General features: G+C 37.4%; 1 protein-coding gene across 2 annotated transcripts in view; it reads left to right on the plus strand.

Moving 5' to 3' along the window:
• LOC140232999 (serine/threonine-protein phosphatase 2A 56 kDa regulatory subunit delta isoform-like) overlaps positions 1-19,937 on the plus strand; it is an 81,244-nt gene that overhangs the window by 13,667 nt on the left and 47,640 nt on the right. For both annotated transcript variants that reach the window (XM_072313110.1, XM_072313117.1), the window contains exon 3: positions 12,121-12,274. In XM_072313110.1, coding sequence (XP_072169211.1) covers positions 12,121-12,274 — 154 coding nt within the window. The remainder of the gene's footprint in view (positions 1-12,120; positions 12,275-19,937) is intronic.

The raw sequence follows: 19,937 nt of genomic DNA on the forward strand, positions 1-19,937 counted from the left end.
GTTTCATGTGAGCTTGGAACAAAAGCCAAATTTGGCCATATCTTGTAGGTTTTCAGAAATTAAAGTACGATTTAAGTGTCAGTGAGTCCAAAAAGAAATGTATTCAAGATTGCTTTTAACTCATGAACAAGTACTTCATTCAGTTTGGTCTGTGTTAATGATATACAAAATTACCTCAAATAGTACTTCTACAGTCAAGAATAGTTACTATTGGTATTGCAATACTGTATTATGTATTCACTGTAACTTTTATGTTTTTCATTGATCAAGTTTGATTTTAATTACATCATATACTTCAACATGCTACAGTGTATTGACTCTATCTCAGGTGGGTTAGACATTATTGAAAGGACAAAAGTATGAGATTTCCATGCAGTTTTCAGACCAATGTGTTCTGCAGGAACTGGCCTAGTCACCAATACTAGTGAATATCATACTGAACAGACAGGATCAGCCATGCAGTACAACACTGTAATACCAGAGAACTAGTATCGTGCAGCTTGTGCTTTCGTATCGGACAGTATCCTCCAACCTTCATATTTGTATAGTGGCATGTGTGTGAGTGAGTATGTGTGTGTGTGTGTTTGTATGCATGTAGGAGTGAGAGTGAGAGATTGAGAGGGAGGGAGTGCGAGACCATGTGAATTCATTTTGAAAATTAATTCTAATTCAGTATACTGCCTCAGTCCATGCTGAGTTGAACAAGGATGTCATGTACAGTTGTTGGATAGTAGAATAATATTTATTGTATGTGGTGCCTATACCAGTGGAAGTTCCATTGTACTCTTTTGTGCTGAACACACAACATATGACTTGTTTTTCTACTCTTCTGTCACATGTTTTAAAACAACAATGTAATATGCAACAGACATCTGTACGATTTTTTTTTTTTTGCAAGATGTTAGACTTTTCCTTATGAATTGTGTGAGTTGTTGTGTATCTTTGTGCACCAGTTTTTCCTGTTTTTATGCTGCATGGCAAAATAAACCAGATGTTAGGAAGTGATGAGTTGACATTTTATTGTAACTATTTTGCTCAGAGTAACACATTTTATTACAAATGTACCTCTGGAAAGACAACTACTGGTACATATTTGGGTGTTTACTTTTCTGAAGAAAACATTGAATTCTGTCTGTGTGTGAAATTTACAATTTGCTGGAAGCAGGCTGGACAAGCTACTGAGAATGACAAAACATTATTCTACATCAGTGATGTCCAAAAGTCTTGTGCTTTGCAGCAACATTCAAATAAAACATGTACTGCAGTACTCGTCCGACTAAATTGGAGACTGCTTTAAGCCCCGGTCACACAGCACTCCACGTCCAAATCACGTACAAAAAGTTATGAAACTGGTGGACGTGGTCGTAAGTGGTAATTTTTTGTTGAAATTGTCGCGCAATTCGCGCAACCCGAAACTAGCGCGAAAATAAAAGCACACGAATATTTTTGCTTGCCATACATTGTATGTTCCAGTAGTTGATGTCTTGATTCCGCGGAATTAAAAACATGCGAAACTCTTCTCAGCCCGCCGAGGGCGAAAAAATTAGTCACGCGAAAATATCCACCTTTACAGTAGTGTATCATGTCTTTTTTGTTCCCATTTTTATCACGATTTTGTTTCGAGGTGTTGTAGTGTATATTACTTTACTTGCTGCCATTTCAATGGGATAGATGTATCTGCACATGGTTTAGTGTAATGCCCACATACTGGATGTCTTGTGGTGAGATTTTCACAGGCTAATACTAATACAGACCACGGCTTGAACAGGAGAAAAGCATGCCTCTGGACCCCTCATGATTAAAGTAAGTTGGGGCCACCGTATTACTATTATGATACAAAGTTATAGTGCACATATATGCAAAAAGACCACTTGATCAGAGCAGAAGTTGAACAGCATGAATATTTAGTCTTTGTTAGCCGCTGCTTTTGAAAAAGAAAATGCAGTTCAGCATGTCCAGACTAGACACACAATGCTGGCCAAATTCCATACAGCATGGGGACAGAGTGAGTGTTTAGATTGAGTGCTGTAGCTTGTTTCCTACAAAAATCCTGGTACCTCGGTTGAGCCCCAACCTGGGACCATTGACCAAGCAAAATAAGAGCTACATTGTATAACAGGAGGTTTGTTTGGAGATTCTGATTTCAAATGCAAAGTAAAGTTCACTTCCTGACATTCTGTGGTAAAAATTTTCAGTGGACAACCAGAATGTGACTGCATGGGACAAGGATAGAAAAAGTACAGGGTGTCCTTACAGTACATGTAATCATTAGGTACTCTTAGTACGTCTTTCTCCAGGCACAGATTGTTTGTGCAGAACTTAATGTTTGGAATGTGATCATACATCTGTACTGTCCATTCAAATATTGATGAAGTGTGTAAAGTTTATGAGTCTTCAACCAGTGAAATGTGAATTAATAGTGAATTTAGATACTGACAACTGGCTGCTACAAACTGTATGTCAGAAGCTTAATAGAACACATAAACAAATGTCTGTATTGTTGTACACAGAAATTGTGCATCTCTTTTGTTAATTACTAGAATTATAAAGTAGGAAACATTTGTTTTTTCCCAAGTATCAAATTATGCATGATACATGATTATACATATTTGTATTGTATAAAATATTTCTCTTTTTTTTTTTGGGGGGGGGGGGGATATGTCATGCAGTGTGCTATAGCGTCCAGTCATAGATCATGAATCTACAATAAGCCAGTTCGGGGTTAGCTCATGGGCACATCGGTACAAATGACCTTTCTTCTTTCTCAGTTGATTAGGCACTCCACGAGTTTTCAAGCAAGAGAAGGTATTTCAGCTTACCCGACGTAACAATTTATGGAATTCATCAGTCATGTTCAAAGAAAGAATGAACTTGCGTAGACCAGGTGACCAGAATGATCCATCAATTAGCACTTTGGAAAGCATCCATTTCATTATTTCGCATTGAATGTATTAACAATCTTTTTCTATTGATATTGTCAAATACCGCATTTGCTGTCAGGTGGATGTGCTAGCAAGCACCACTCATAATGATCACTTGAATAATCATTACATCAAAGATGCTTATCTCAGTGAATAAAAAACCAACATGCTCTGCCGGTACTGATGACCTTTTTCTGCTCATGCTCAAAGTGGAACCCCGAACTGGCTTATTGTAGGCTGTTGCCATGAACTTTAGAGGCTAAGTAGGATTTTTCTATGGCTTCCTGGTGTAGGCTTAGTGTAATTTCTGTTTCATTTTCAATGTTCTTGCTCACATGCAGCATACATGCTACACCCATGTACCTGTAGAAACTCCTGCACAATGTCCAGGCTCTTAGGTTACCTTTTCTTCATTCAAAGACATTATATTCAAATGCAAGTAATCCTTTTACATGAATGCTTAAAGGTTGTAAACATCACAAAATTTTACATGGTTGAAGAATATTGTCTCCCAACATCATGTGTATGAAATCTTACAGTAACACACTTAAAGAGTTTTAAAAAGAAATAGAAAACTAACCCCACATCACTTGAGAATGCATTCTTTTTTGTACCTAAAATTATGGATTTTTTTTAAATTTGTTATTTGTTATTTTATTTTATTTAATATGTATTTATTTATTTTTTTATTTTTATTTATTTATTTATTTTTTTTTTTTTTTTTTGGGGGGACTCTAAATCAATTCACTGGCAATCTAACATATAGGATTCATTTCTCCTCCATCATTCATAAAAGATTCCTGTTTTATTGTTCTTATGAATTATCACTGGAAATTCATTGTTTTTATTCCCCCTCCATTACAATGTATGAAGTTTCATGTTTTGTCATTCTGAGGAAAGGCCTGAATTACCTACTTCTGCAATATATACCAGCTTGAATGAAGGGAATCTAATATCTAGAGTCACAAAACTAAAAGGGACATGCATTTTTTGAATCATGAATCCTATAGCATTATTTCTCCTGATGTCAGTTAAAAAACAAAAACAAAACAAAACAAAAAACAACAACATATATTTTCATTCAGTACATGTGTGACTGTATGTACAAATGTGTATGCAGAATAATATGATCACAATTTCGCATCCAACAAATCTGCAAATTCATATTGTGTGGTCCACATCTTGCTTATGAAAGTGAGCTTGATTAAATTTGAGGTGCAATTAGGTCTAGTTAATAGTTCAAAGGGGAATGAACTTGAAATGAACAGTTTATTATAGTGCCTGTAAAGATGGGTTGAGACTCTTTATTGATGTACTTTATCTGATTTCATGCACACTTTCATATCTGGACAGAGGACAAAAGCTTTGATGTTCGGGCAAAGCTTGCAGCAGGTCTGCAGTGGCTTTTTCTTTGTGTGTATTTATACAATGTACACTATACAAAGAAATAAACTGTGACATGACTTGAGTGTAGTATACAATGTTACTGCAATTGTATGACTTTTTAAAGGACAAGTTCACCTTCATAAACATGAGGATTGAGAGAATGCAGCAATATTAGTAGAACACATCAGTGACAGTTTGAGGAAAATTGGACAATCGATGCAAAAGTTATGGATTTTTAAAATTTTTGTGTTGGAACCGCTGGATGAGGAGACTACTAAGGCTCGTGATGTCATATGAGTACAACAGTATAAAGAAAGTGTAAAGAAAATTCAACATATTTTCACTTTTTTTGCATAATAAAAGAGCACATGACTTGCTTCTTTCTAAAGGCAATGGGAATAATATTACCCAAAACATATGTCAGTAACGAGTCAAGGGAATGCATACTTTTTTCAAAAGATGTAATTTTGTGAAATTCTCTTTATATTTTCCTTATATTGTTGTACGTATGTGACATCATACACTGCAGTAGTCTTCTCATCCAGCGGTGACTGCAGAAAAACTTCAAAAATTCATAACTTTTGAACGGATTTTCCTCACACTTTCAATGATGTGTTCTACAAATATTGCTACATTCTCTCAATCCTTATGTTAGTGAAGGTGAACTTGTCCTTTAAGGATCCTTTTGCTACCTTTTTATCACCATATTACTGCTAGAGAATTACAGATGCTTACACAGATAATAATGATATCACAAGTTATGATTTTTTATGAAATCATAAATTGTACCATGGTACAGGATGTATCAGAATTTATCCTCAGATTTACAGCTTGCTTTCCTGATAATACAGAATCTCTTAAGTAGGAATACAGCTCAAGTGCAACAAATCTTTTTCAGTTTACACTGTATTTTCTCCACAAATTAGGACTACATCACCGTTCCATTGTCATTTCATAGGAGAATTATGATTGTGCTGTAGCTTCTTGTGTGATGGTACCATGATTTTATGAAATACTGTATACGCCATATATTTCGCGAGTCTAAATTTTCATGAATCGGGAACTCCCGACAATTTCATGAGTTGTTAAATTCGTGATCGTGGAGTCCTGTACTGAAGGGACATACGTACATACGTACGTCACATTCACATCGGGATCAGAGTTAATATTTTCGCGTGTCTTTAATTTCACGAATAGCACCTGACTCGCAAAATTCGCGAAAATAAAAACCTCGCGAAATATTCGGCGTATACAGTATTATATTTGTTAAAAGGTGAAATTACATCTCAAACCACTCGGTAGCTATCAGAGTAAGCCGCAGCAAAATGCCAGTTGCAATAGGGTTGACAATTAAGTGCTTACAGGGTTTAGATGGATGCAAAATGTACAATACCATCTCACCTGCCATGTACACAACTTTTGTCAAAGCAGAATAACTAAATTGTTCTCACTTTGCTGTCTTGGCAAGTTATTTTGCTGATTACTTAGTCAACACTGAATTTGGAATCCTTTTGTAATCTATGTTTGTATTATTAAAGGGAATCTCTCCCCTAAAATTCAAATTTGAGAGGTGTGAGAGCATGTCCTAAGAACTCTAGAGAAAATTCTATCCCATCACAAAAGATGGACAGACCATAATGCGACAAGACGGTCTGTCCACGTTACACGCGTTCACCACTGAGTCTAGAAATGGTATAAAACACAATTTTCAATAGAATTTTACAGCTGTTATTATCTTCTCTCATCAAACTTAAGCCATTCAATTGAAAAACAGCAAAGTTTCAGTGAGCATTCATGATTTGACCTTCATGTGTTAGTACATAGATTTCTGTCCTGCGTTAAACGCATTCACCCGAATTTTTTCATTTTGGCATAAATTTTAATAGATTGCTTGTTTGAAGCAATTTTGGGACAAAGTTATCTCTCATTGAAGTGTTTTTGAAGATCAGATTGTATTTGGGGGTACTGCACATTGGAAACAGAAAATAAAGAGACATCCCTGAAAAGTACCCATTTACTGTGGAAATACCCATGTGTATGTGTTTTCTTCGAATTACAAAACAATTGTATATTTACCCCTTATGTTAATGGGTTTGAACTTTATGGTTTCAGATGGCAAAAAAATTCATTTAATTTCATTTATTTCCAGATTCTTATTTAAATGCAAAAGATCAACAAAGGTAAAACCATTGTAACATGCGCATTGTATGTGATATCTCATACAAACACACACACACAAAATGTGGGATACTATAAAGAGAGAATATAACCAAGCAGATTTTAAGAGAGGGGGGGGGGGGGTGCACAGTAGAGACCATTACAATTATTGTACCTTTCTGTAGCTGTGCTCCGGCATATTTATACACATTCTACGATACACTTAAAAGAGAAAAAGAGGGAAACTATGGGAGGAAAATGGAACATGCTGCAGACAAATAAGTTTTGATTAATTTTAGTGCTCAGTATTTTACATTTTTAGTGCTCAAAATTCTAAATACTGTATGTACTACTTGATATGTACAGGATCTATGAACATTATGTATCATATTTGATCTAGGTGAATATTGAAGTCATCGGTTTGTCTAGTGTTCATAAGTGTATTATGTCTCTTTTATGTTGTCAAAAATGCTTCAAAGACTGTCATCCTAAGGTAACAAATGGATGTTGGAATCAATGAGTTGTGACTGCTTGTCTCTGAGCTATTTTTTGAAACTTTTTTGCTTGCTTATTAGCTCACCTGAGCCAAAGGCTCAAGTGAGCTATTGCGATCGCCCTTCGTCCGGCGTCCGTCGTGCGTCGTGCGTCGTCCGTCATGCGTAAACTTTTTACATTTTCATCTTCTTCTTGAAAACCCCAAGACCGATTTTCATCAAACTTGGCAGGTAGCATCCCTAGGGAGTTAGGAATTCAATTTGTCAAAATGGGCACCATGCCCCACCCAGGGGGCCCCCAGGGGGGCCCAAACCCCCCCCCCCCCCAAACTAAGGAATCTGTAAAAATCTTCTTCTCTAGAACCAGAAGTGATAGAGCTAACTTAATACTATGAGTTAGTACATTGATGACTGTAGTTTCAAGTTTGTTCATGGCAGAATCAGGGGTGCCCCCCTTGGGACCCAGGGGAGGGGGTGGGGAGGGGTCCTAATGGGGCCTAAATTGTACATTTTCATCTTCTTCTTGAGAACCCCACGACCAATTTTCACCAAACTTGGCAGGTAGCATCTCTAGGGGGTTAGGATCTCAATTTTTTTAAAATGGACACCATGCCCCACCCAGGGGCCCCAGGGGGGCCCAAACCCCCCAAAATGAAGGAATCTTTAAAAATCTTCTCTAGAATCAGAAGTTACAGAGCTAAGATAAAACTATGAGTGAGTACATTAATGACTGTAGTTTGTTCATAGCAGATGCAGGGGTGCCCCTCTTGGGGGCAGGGGGGGGGGGTTGGGAAGGTCCAAATGGGGGCCTGAATTGTACATTTTCATCTTCTTCCTGTAAACCTCATGATGGATTTTCGTCAAACTTGGCAGGTAGCATCCCTAGGGGGTCAGGATCTCAATTTATCAAAATGGGCACCATGCCCCACCCAGAGGGCCCCAGGGGGCCCCAATCCCCCCAAATTAAGGAATCTTAAAAGATTTGGGCCCTTATTGTACATTTTCATCTTCTACTTGAGAATGCCTGGTCAAATTTTAGTAGAGCTGTGAATAATTTAGATTAGTGACTGTGTGAAAGGTGAACTTGCGATACTCAGGCGAGCGCTAGACCCGCGGGTCTCTTGTCATTATCGTCGCCGGTCACACGAACCGACGAATCCCTCAGGTTTGCGTAAGAATGACAATTCGAGAAAATCGCGTTTGAAGTTAACCCATTTTTGACTTATGGTTGCTACACTTTCATGTCTATAATTTCCAATTATTTTTGTAGTACATCAGACTTCAATTCTTGCTCTAACTTGTGAAGTTTTTATCGAATTGTATTGTTAACAAATAAGCGGGAAATTGTCAAAGAGCTGCATGCATGTATTTTCGGTCTGCAAAGAACGTTGTCATTTTCTATGTGTGTCCATATGTACATGGGCAATTCCACGGTAACTGACGTTACACGTAAGGATTTTCATGAAATTGTTTACCTTGTAGTTTTGTGAATGAAAGCACCTTGGGCTTGCAATTAGCATTGATGAATAAGTTCATGAGAATGAAGAAATAGGTGGAAAGTTTTTCTCTCAAACTGCATTTCTTATCACATAGCAAGTGAAAATGTGTCGGTAACTGACGTTACGGAAAAAGGACATGGGAAATTATGGTGTAGGTGTAAATGGAAATATCTCATGTCCCTGACTTTGAGCCTTTATGTGTTTAATATGGCAATACACCTAGGTTCTTAGGAACAGGTGTGCAAAATAATGTGCACTTTAGCTGTCTCCTTTTACCACCATGCCAATTTCAGTGAAGGCATGACGGTAACTGACGTTACGTAACTGACGTTACGCTTACATTTGCCATAGGGTTTACACATGCAAAATCTTGATTGGGAATAGCTATGTGATATTTCATAATTCTGACCATTCAGAATGATTTGGTTGATATGGAGTCATACCTTGGTTCATCAGTCATAAATACACAATGAAATGAAACAGTAGTCCATTTTCTTTGTGTTCTATGAAAACTTAAAGGTAAACATGTCAGTAACTGACGTTACGTAACTGACGTTACACATACTTTGCCGTGGGGTTTACATAGAACTAATTTATTTAACAGGTTATTATACTGCTGCAATGTACCAGTGACAATCCCAGGCAACTACAGCAACAAATTAAAACAAAATCTAAAGACACAAATAATATTGGGTGGGCCCTTAGGGGGCACCCCCCCCCCCCCATGCCATAGCACAGTTGGGCAAAAATAATGTAAATGCACAAGAGGATATTTCTTGACATTTGTCTGAAGATTGAATTTTTATTCAACATTTATGATTACACAGAGCCAGTAATAGATTAAGCAGTTCCAAGTTTAAATATATTGACATGACTAAGGGCTTTTTTGTTTGTTTGTTTGTTTGTTTTTTGATGAACAGGAAAGTTTTTATCTACATAGAGTGCTCCACCCATAATACCTTGCAGTACTACACAAAACATGGATATTTTTGTGCTTGAAAATAATATCAAAATATCTTCCAGGTCATGGGGAAAAAAACATGTATCAACTCATAAATATGCATAAATATGTATGAAATCTATTGTGATATATTTCTCCTTCTTTTCTTTATCTTACTCCTGATGATCTCCATCATCAATTGATTTCAATGAAAAGTGTCGCACTTTTAATATTTCTTTGTGAAGAAGAAAAATAAATGCTTTTTTGGTCAAAAGAGCATTATTTTATTCCTAGCTTGAAGTAATTTAATTGTTTTTCTTTTCCTTTTCACTGATATATCACGGCTTGCAAATACATTCGAGATACCAAGAAATCGGACTTTGTAACGAAAGAATACTAAAATCAATATAAAAAACTCTTCCTGTTCATAATTATCATGTGTTGTATTACAAAATGTCTCTGCATGAATAGAATAAAGTAATCAACAAATACACACTGTATGAACAATTTTTTTAAAAAACCCTATAGAATCCTCTCTCACTTTGAGCAACATCAGTGTTAAGTTTCAAACAATAATGAGTACATGCCTTACGTACCATAATAGAAGATGAGCCATGTTAACTACACCACACATTTAAGTGCAAGAGAAGAAATATCTGTTTGTGCATTTGCCTTGAGGTAGAAACTTGACTAAGCTTCCTGAAAAAAAAAAATGCCAGCAAAAGTAAACATTGGTGAAGATTGTTAAACTGTTGGTATACAGCTGTGCAGAAGTTTGTTTTTTGTTTTTATAGAAAATGTGGTTAACATGCAATCATGTCACTGATTAGGCCTACAAACTTTGGTAGCTTTATCATCCCGTAGGACTGGGAATGTACTAATTTGAGTGCATATACTGCATGTGGCAAACTAAACTTCCAGATGATTTAACCTTAAACTTGTGCTGAATCAAAAATCGAAAGCTCAAGCCGCCCCCCCCCCAAAAAAAAAAAAGATAATCGTGGTAAATGAATGAATAAATGAATTTAGAAATAAAATAAAATTTAAAAAAATATCCATGGACATACCATGGTAATGGCATCATTTCCTATGAAAGGGATTGCTGCTCTTTGTTGTAAGTTGACTTCCCAGATGTATTGAAATGGCCAAAAGTCAAAAAATTTGCCTCAGTTGTAATTACTGTCATGGTAACTGACGTTACATACTCGTGTATGACGTTTCGGTAACTGACGTTACACATTTTGTAGTGTTCATTTTGACTCTCCAGTATGCCAAGTATCCTTATTTCTGGTATCAAAATAAAGGCATATGGGCATACATTAGAAATCCCAAGTTACATCATACAGCTCACTTCCTTTGATGAATAAACTTATAAATTCCTTGTTTTTGGTAACTGACGTTACATCCATCATTACCAAAGTAATTAACAGTTTTTATCAAATTCTTTAAAGCTACCAGCTTTTTTTTTCTATCTTGTGGTAAAAGACTTCTCTGGTAACTGCATACATATGAAAGATTGTTGTTTAGAGTACTAATAAAGTGGATATACAGAGAGTAAGTTATGCGACAATACACTCTTTTCACCATTGAGTTATAGGCATATTTTGGCAGCCATTTTGAAAATCAAAATGGCCGCTTTTATTGAAAAACATAATGATTCTTAAAACTTCAACTCAAGTACTGTCTGAAAATGTATGGTGTTTGAAACAAATATCATTTTGAATTTTTGGCACCTGTGTCCTAGTTACCGTGGAATTGCCCACATGTACATTGAGCGTTGTCATTGTCAACACATGTATTACATAGTACGCGCACAGTGCGCGCGGTCAATGAACTGTTGAATCTCAAAAATTACACGCAAGTCAATGCGCACTGCGCACTGAATCGCCTGATTGTTTAACACACGCGTCTATGGGGAAAACAAATAATTTTCACAAATGGAATTACATACTTCTACAAAAGTGATAACTACGTAAAAATTACACCGAATTACACACTGAGAATGTCAGAATATGTAGTATGGAATATCTACTATCGAAATGATTGAAAATCTCAAAATCGAAAATTTGACCCAAAATCGAGTGATTCGTCGGTTCGTGTGACCGGCGACGTTATGTTTGTTTTAGGTGTAACATACCTCCATTTCTGTTAAATGACAACGCAGTTATGATAGCACAAATAGCAGCATTGTGTTTACTATCACCTTGACATATCTTGCCTAGTTGTAAAATAGAACTGTTATGAGTTTATGGTAATATTCTCTTATATGAAAAAAACTGTTTAAGAAATAGATTTTGTTGATAAGTACTTTGTGACAGGACATTTAAAACTACACCTTTGAGATTACTGGTGTAAGTGGACATAAAAGTTTGATAATTTCTGCAGATTATATTTTATTTGCTTTTATTGCTGACCTTTTACACCCAGATTGTCCATCTCAAAAATGATCAAAGCTCATAAGGCAGTAAGAAGTCAGCTATTTGCAGAGTACTGTACAGTGTATATTGCCAAGCCTGAGTATAAGAATATACCAGACCTAAGTAAAACCAGAATGGCCCATTTGTTCTGTCAGCTATGGTTTCATAATCTTTTGTTATTCAATGATATGGAGTGTGCACTTATGCAGGCATCAGTATTTAAAAAGAGAAAGTGAAATGGCCTTTGTTTAGGATGATATTGTCACTTTAATGGCTTCCTTCTTGTTTATCTCATATCTCTTGCAGGGAAGTAAACATCGGCCCACCAATGTGCCTCCACCAACACAGCTCACGCGAACCAAAGGCACCGGTCCCCTGGTAAAGAAAGAAAAGAGACAAGGATCATCACGATTCAACATCTCAAAGAACAGGGAGCTCCAGAAGCTTCCACTACTAAAAGGTAGCCATAATATATTTTTGTGTTGGGTTGGTCCGTCCATCCGTCCGTCCGTCCGTAATCAATTTTGTGGACAGCGTAACTAAAAAAAAAAAAATGTTTTAGGTATCCTAATGAAACTTGGCATGTATATGTATGAGTGGGCAAAGTTGTGCCTATCAACTTGAAGGTGCACATGCTCAAGGTCAAAGGTCAAAAGGTCAAGGTCAAATGCTCAAAATTTCAATATTTCCCCCATATCCATGCAATGCCTGAAGGTATTTACTTGACACTTAGTGTATGTATGAACTACCAAATAAAGATTCTCCAGAGAGAGTTTTGGGTCATGAGGTCAAGGGTCAAAGGTCAAGTCAAAATCTTGAAATTTCATGTTTTTTCCCATTTCTCACAAATGGTTCAAGGTATCTTCGTGGAATGAAATGCATATGTACTAACTGGCAGTGATTATCTAGGGAATTTGGGGGTCAAGGGTCATGGGTCAAAGGTCAAGGTCAACTCCTCAAAATGTCACGACTTCCCTCATATCTATGCAATGCCTGCAGGATTTTTCTTGAAACTTGATATATACATGTATTACCCAATAGAAATTCTGAGGGAAGTTTCTTGCCAAAAGGTCAAAGGTCAAGTGAAATGCTAAATTTCACTTCTTCCTCCATATCTCGAAAGTAACTCAAGGTATCATCATGAAACTTATGACATATTTATGCATGTTCTACCTAACAGTGGTTCTCTTCGAAACTCTTAGGTCAAAGGTCAAGGGTCAAAGGCCATGTTTGAATACTAATATTTTACCATCCAATACTGAAATTACACTTTTTCTCCATACCTTGAAAATTGTTCAATGCACGAACTTATAAACTGGTCAAAAGTCAAGTAAAAATCTTCATATCCCCAAATATCTGCACTCTGACAATTTAGTCATTCATCCAATTTAACCTAGTTCAAGGAAAGTGAACATTCAGCACATTTGTGACAAACCTGTCATTTTAATATTTTGCCAATTATGTGAAACTGTCATCACACATTGTCAAGACATTGTACTGTAAACCTATTAGGAGAACCATGCATTATGGTGAAGGCATACCAGTCGCTGTAGCGACATTTCTAGTTGTATCATGGTGCTGTAAACGATGCCTTGTGTTTCTGCAGTATTGTACTATGTACGATGTGAGTTTGTTTCTTTTTACTACCACAGCACAGCCATATGGAGGTTGTAGAGCTGGATTTACACTGTACAATAATTCACTCATGTTTGAAGTACCTGTGGTGTGTTTAAATTGTAACATCCAATGTGTTGAATTTTTTTGTTTGTTTGTTTGGGTTTTTTTTTTTTTTTCTGTGCATGGGGAAAACACAAATGCATAGGTCCTTTGCTTCCAGACATTTACTCCTTCACTACTTTCAAAAGAGAAAATGGTAAATGTATCCTTAACACTGGCACAGACAGTCCCAGATGGGTATAGATGGGTTGTTGGTATGCAAACCTGAATTTGAGTTAATGTACAATGTAGAAAAGTACCTGTTATAGTATGTACGTGTATGGCAAACATTTCTGGAGTGTGGGCCACATGGCAGATTGAAATTCAGTATAGGTTTATGTCATCACCTCTAAACAGCTACAGGTCATGAAACCACCCAGGCTAATCGTAATGGGATATCATTGAAACACATAGATACAGTATCATACAAAGGCAGGTCCAGAAAAAAGACAGCATTGCAAACTATGTGGCTGGGAGACAATGGTAGACTGATTGATGGCACTTTGATTTTTTTCCTTCTTTTTGACATTGTTTAGCATGATATAATATTCAGTGTCATCAGTGTCACATTCTTCAGTGTGTTTACAGCTGACAATACTTACTACTGTGTTCTGGCTTTGAGGACACAAGATTGTATATCATTCACAGGCTTACAGCTAAACAAATTTACATACTGCAACAAAATTTAAGAATGTCCAAATATAAATGTAATCGGCAAAATTTTAGGTCAGTAAAGACACAAACACACACACACACATGGTATATTTCATATATCTTATACCCATATAAAATGTGAGTATATTTCCATTTCAATTCTTAAATTTTTCATGCACAAAATGCTTCACGTTTGATATTAACTTGTATTATAAATCAGTTTATAAGCACAAAGAGTGCTCACTGCATTTGATAAAACGAGAAGTCTCTTGCACCCCTGCCCCAACAAAATAATGAACTATACCTTTACAACTGTCTCCTCTGAAGCCGCCGGCTCCGGGCCCCCGAGACCGGTGCCGTCGGCAGCGGGAGGGTCTCTTCTATATCCCGTTTGGGTTTCGTCCGCGCTCCTCCTCCGTGTCGACGTCGAGAGCGGTACAAAAAACAAAGAAAAACAAAAGACAAACAACAACATGCAGCGTTTGCGCACTGGACTCCCGCTTCAGTGGCGAAAGCTCCATCATCGTTCTTGGACACACACACACGCACACGATGTATACGGGTAATACCGGTATATACAGCTCGCGCCAGCTCGCAGGCTCAGGTCGCACACACAGAACTCTATACAATCTGTGGTAGCACAGTGGGCATTCTCGCTCGCCCAGCTGATTGTTCGCGGAGACATGATACACGCACTATGGGTACTGGGTACGGGCAATATATCGCAGAGAGATAAGTGTATGCATTGAGCCTGTCGCTGTGTTGCATTGCATATCATGATGCGTTCTCGGTACACACACACGGGAAGCTACGAATGCCGTATTTTATTTCCAAAACTGCAGGATCCTCTGCAGCTCAGCTACGTCATTCAGTTTACTCTCAAGTGGGGTATCATTGTACTCAGATTGTTTAGCAGTGATGTTGACGGCTAAATATCCACTTAAATTTTGTCCTTGCCGATCGTGCCTTTCCATCATATCAGATTACAGGCCTGCGCCTGTGTATGTATCGACGATGGTTACACGAAACCACTATCTGCGTGCACGTGATATGAGCTCTCATAATGGTAATACACGGCTCGGTCATACAAGGGCATTTACGTACAGTTCGCCATTGGCGTGCCCAAATGAAAACAGCGAATGCTGTTATTTTATTGTATTTTGCACAACTACAGGATACTATACAGCTCAGGTACGTCATTTAGTTTGCTCTCACGTCGGGTATCATTGTAGTCAGACTGTTTAGGACGGCTAAATATCCACTTAAATTTTTATCCTTGCCGATCGTGCCCTTCCATTTCAGATTACACGCGCCGCTGTCCATTCGTTTATTGCATAGCTGCTGTAAACATGAATATTCATAAGACATGTGCGGATGTAGGGGAAAACCTCGCTTTGCCGACCGCCTATTTTTGAAGTTACAAGTGGAAATTAAATGGGTGGTTCTATAGTCCGGCAAACCAAGTTTTGGTGATAAAAATAAAAAAGAGGGAGCAAATGAAGACAAAAATATTCTTCTTTTTCCCACAACGTGGGAAAAGAAATAATAAAGAAAAAGTACGAGGCCCTGAGACCCATGGATACCCACAGATGCCTACTTATTAAACCTATAATGACTATATCATCTCCCCTTCCAAAATAATATTTATAAATGATGATACAATAATAGTATTCATGATATAATAATGATAATAATGATAATGTACAGTCTGAAGCAGATAAACGGGCGAGGATATGTAAACATATTGTTGTTGTGTGTGTGTGTGTTTTTTTTTTAATGACGTGGTAAAATGAATATTATTCATGACATACGCCACTTTTCAGCTTTTTCATGAAGAGAAAAGATGTGTGTGCGTTGGGGCCAGATAGGGCTCATGTCGAGACTGAGGGCGAATGGCATGGGGAAGGGGGAGATATGCAGGGCAAAATGTCAATGGCACCCCCCCCGGAAGAATCTTTGGGCAAAGAAGACAATCCTCAAATTTCCACGGGTGCTGCTAAGTTGATCTGTGATAACAGCAAGCGGGGCGATTTTAAAGGCATAATTTACCATTTGCAGATGAAAGCATTAGTGCTTTCATCCAACTGTCAAAATTTGAATCCGTATAGTCGATGTTAAGTGTTGTTAAATACGCAAAATGTGAACAATAGTTATAATAAAAATGTTTCCAGACTAAACCGTATACAGTTACGGTTTACTGAGAAAAACCCTGATATCTCCTTATATTTTAGGTTTTATTGCAAATATTTCATATGGTAGGATGTTTTATGATACAACAGACCTACACATATGCATCAAATGTGATATCTTGAACATTTTTGAAATCACTGCTCCCAAAGGTAAACTGGACCTTTAAAGTCCCATTCCATGGACCGGCTCCTCAGCTCAGGTGTTAGGAGGGCCATGGGTAGAAGAGGGTGCAAAAGAAGAAAGGAGAAAATAGTAAAGTTCTTTCTTTTTGACTACATGTACTAAAAACGCAGGGAAAATAATATGAATAAATTCAAAAAAATATGAGGCCCTCAGACCCGTGGATTTCCACGGGTGCTGCTAGTCTTGTTATATTAGCGAAGGAAGAGCAAGTTTCACACTGTCATTGTAGAGCTAATTACTGAGTGGGGTGATACAGGGATGATATGAACGTGGTGAAGAATTATACACACACACACACACACACACACACACATGCACGCACACATGTGTATCGACACATTATCTATTCATACACGAATGTATATGGTTCAAGTACTAAAAATGGTTGAAGCTTCCTTTTTTTTTTTTTTTGTCTTCAAGTTCCAATGAAGAAGGAAGTTCAGTGGCTAAGGGAGCGACAATATACATTGTATCCTGATATGATTTTATGGAATGCATTTTAGTGTCTCTAGGCATAATGCACATGAAGCTAACAGTTTGGCCAAAATATGCCCTGAAGTAAAGGTTGAGATGCAAATGAACCTAGAGTAAGACCGTCTTGAATACTGTGGTATTTTATGATACAGTAATTGATAATCCGCAAGTAAAATAGTGTGATCCAGCCTTAATTATGTAGGGCCTACTGTGTAGATGGAAGCAACAACATATTTTTGAGACCTAAATTGGGAGCTTCTTCTGCTAATTAGGCAGACAGCAAGCTACAGCTCACGACCTAGCAAGCTACAGCTCACGACACAGCAATCCTATTCTTGTTGATTGCCCCATCATGATGGGCATAGTGCAGTGTACTTTGGAGAGCAATGATGTATGTCTTGGCAAAGAACCCTACAACTGTATGAAATGAATGAGGTGTAACGATATAGACTTCAAATGGCTGCAAACAACTCTTTCTGGGGCATACCTTGAAAAACTTTAAAAAAAACCAACAACAACAAACACTTAGGATAAGAATATAACTATACACACCTTTCACTGGCTCCCTTTCTATTGATATTGAATTTTAAGAGACATGTTGTCTTTGGGGGAAAAGGTCTGAAAATTAACGTGAAGTGAGCTGCAACAGCACTGCTGTATGCTACCGATGTCAGTCTACCAAGCTACCAACAGCCAACCTAGTAGCTGGAATACGCGATGTACAGGTATCATTACTAAATTACCGATACCGTAAAACTTATCAATGTACTAGCATCAATATGGCCATAGACAAAAGCTGTAAAATACGGAGTAGGATCGACACTATGTCACCGTAAATATGAACGATGTGTGAAGCATGCATGCATATCCATGTCGTTCATTTGCTCTTCATTTCACGAGGCCAGCTAGGATAGCATAGCTACACTGCTAGCTAGCTAGCTAGCAAGCCTTTGTGGCAAAGGCAGCAGCTGCAGAGAGGCTTTTGCAATGGACTCGCGTGCACACAGCGATCGGATCGGAGCGCGCTTGCCCGTTGCGCGCTGTGTGTGCAAGTCCAAGTGACATGCGTCAATATTGAGACACCCTCTGCTATGTATGACAGCAAAGATCGTACTGTACACTCATGAGTACGATATGCATGACACATGTACCACAATTGATAGGCGAAACAATAGCAAGTGAGTACCGAGACAAGTCTCGCATTTTGCGTCTTCCATATTTTGCCGATGTCTGATGAATACCGTTAAAAGAAAGTATAAAAAGAAACAAAAAATGGAGCAAATACATGCTGCATTCGAGGGAAATTTTGAGCTGAAATAATATGTATGACACACGCAATATTTGCGTGGAAATTTTCGTTTTTTTTTTAATTTTTTTATTTTAGGTCCGAAAGTAGGGGTGCGTCTTATACACGGGTGCGTCTTATACACGGAACTTTACGGTACACAAAATTGATCCTACCAGGCCCAGCACGAAATATTCCTCACATGAAAATATCCACTTTTCCAGTAAACCTTTTCACAATCGTGATTTTGATTACATTGTAAGAACGATTCTCATAGTTATCATATTAATGTGATTTGCATGACCTCTGTCATGCAAACTACCATTGTAATATGCTGTGTACAAAAACCTGAGATGTTATTCATAACTCAAGATTATGGATGCCTCCCAATAATGGACAAATCTTCACTGTGTTTTCATTCACAACTACATGTGTGCAAATCTCTTCACTGTTCCTTAAATGAAACTGTCATAGATTACAATAATTACACTACATATAAGAAGTCACCAGGGGAAGCAGTTACCTCATAAAACAGCAGAGTGAGAAATGGAGAGGGGGGAGAGAGAGAAAGAAAGAGAGAGACGGATGTGCAGAGTGAATGAGAACAGTTTCCATGGCAATATGAGAGAAGTGTGAGCTATTTATGTTTGTGACATTCAGGATATTCAGACAGTCTCATGCTTTGTGTACAATGCTTCCTACAAGTGAACACCTTCTTTCTTAAACAAGAGAATTGAAGCTCTCACAAGTTCAATTTCTGTCAGTGTGTTAATTCATTAAACCTGAAAATCTTTCTTACTGTGGTCATTTACTCACTAGATAGAAGAAGCTATAAAATGCAGATCTATATTTTTGCATTGGTTGGTTTTATCGAAACAACAAACAATTTTTCTATTTATAAAATGTATTATATTTTAGAATGTATTATCTTTTACAACATTTTTTTTTCAATTTCTTTTTTATTTCATTTCAATTTAAGCTATATATTTCAGCACTGGGCTAGCAATCCAGTGGTCTTGGGTTAGAATCCCAACGGAATCCCATTTTCTTTGTTCATTTTTTCCAGTAATAAACCAAAGATTGTCAGTTTTGGTGTACATGAGTGACCTTTTGTCATTAACGTAAAACAAACTACAAGTGTTCCATTGATTGATCTTGTAGCATTGCATGAGTTTGAAATATGTGAAATTTCCCTCATCAAAACCTCAATTTGAATACAGACTGTGAGAGAGGAGACCAGATATTATCATGTGTAATGCTAGCTTCTTTGACTCAGTACTTTTGAATCAATGATATAGTGTGTATTGTGTAGGTGGCATTATTATGATGAAACATGTTTCTTACTCATCTTAGGTTACACAGTTTGCATAGTGACTATGAATCAGAGGGAGTTCACTTAAGATTGTCATAGATAATTCCAGGGAGAAATCAGCTTTAAGACTTTTTCACCAATCAAAACTGAAGTGATGAAATCAGAGCACATGGTCTTGTGAGATGATACACAATTTTACCAGCAAGCAAGATAAAACAGCAGAAATTATCTCCAGCACCTGTAGCCTGGCCAGTTTTCTACTATTTTATTGTTAGTTCCTCTAAACTAAAGTTAACCTTAGCTTTAGTT

The sequence above is a fragment of the Diadema setosum genome, chromosome 1, assembly GCF_964275005.1.
Source record: "Diadema setosum chromosome 1, eeDiaSeto1, whole genome shotgun sequence".
Taxonomy (NCBI): domain Eukaryota; kingdom Metazoa; phylum Echinodermata; class Echinoidea; order Diadematoida; family Diadematidae; genus Diadema; species Diadema setosum.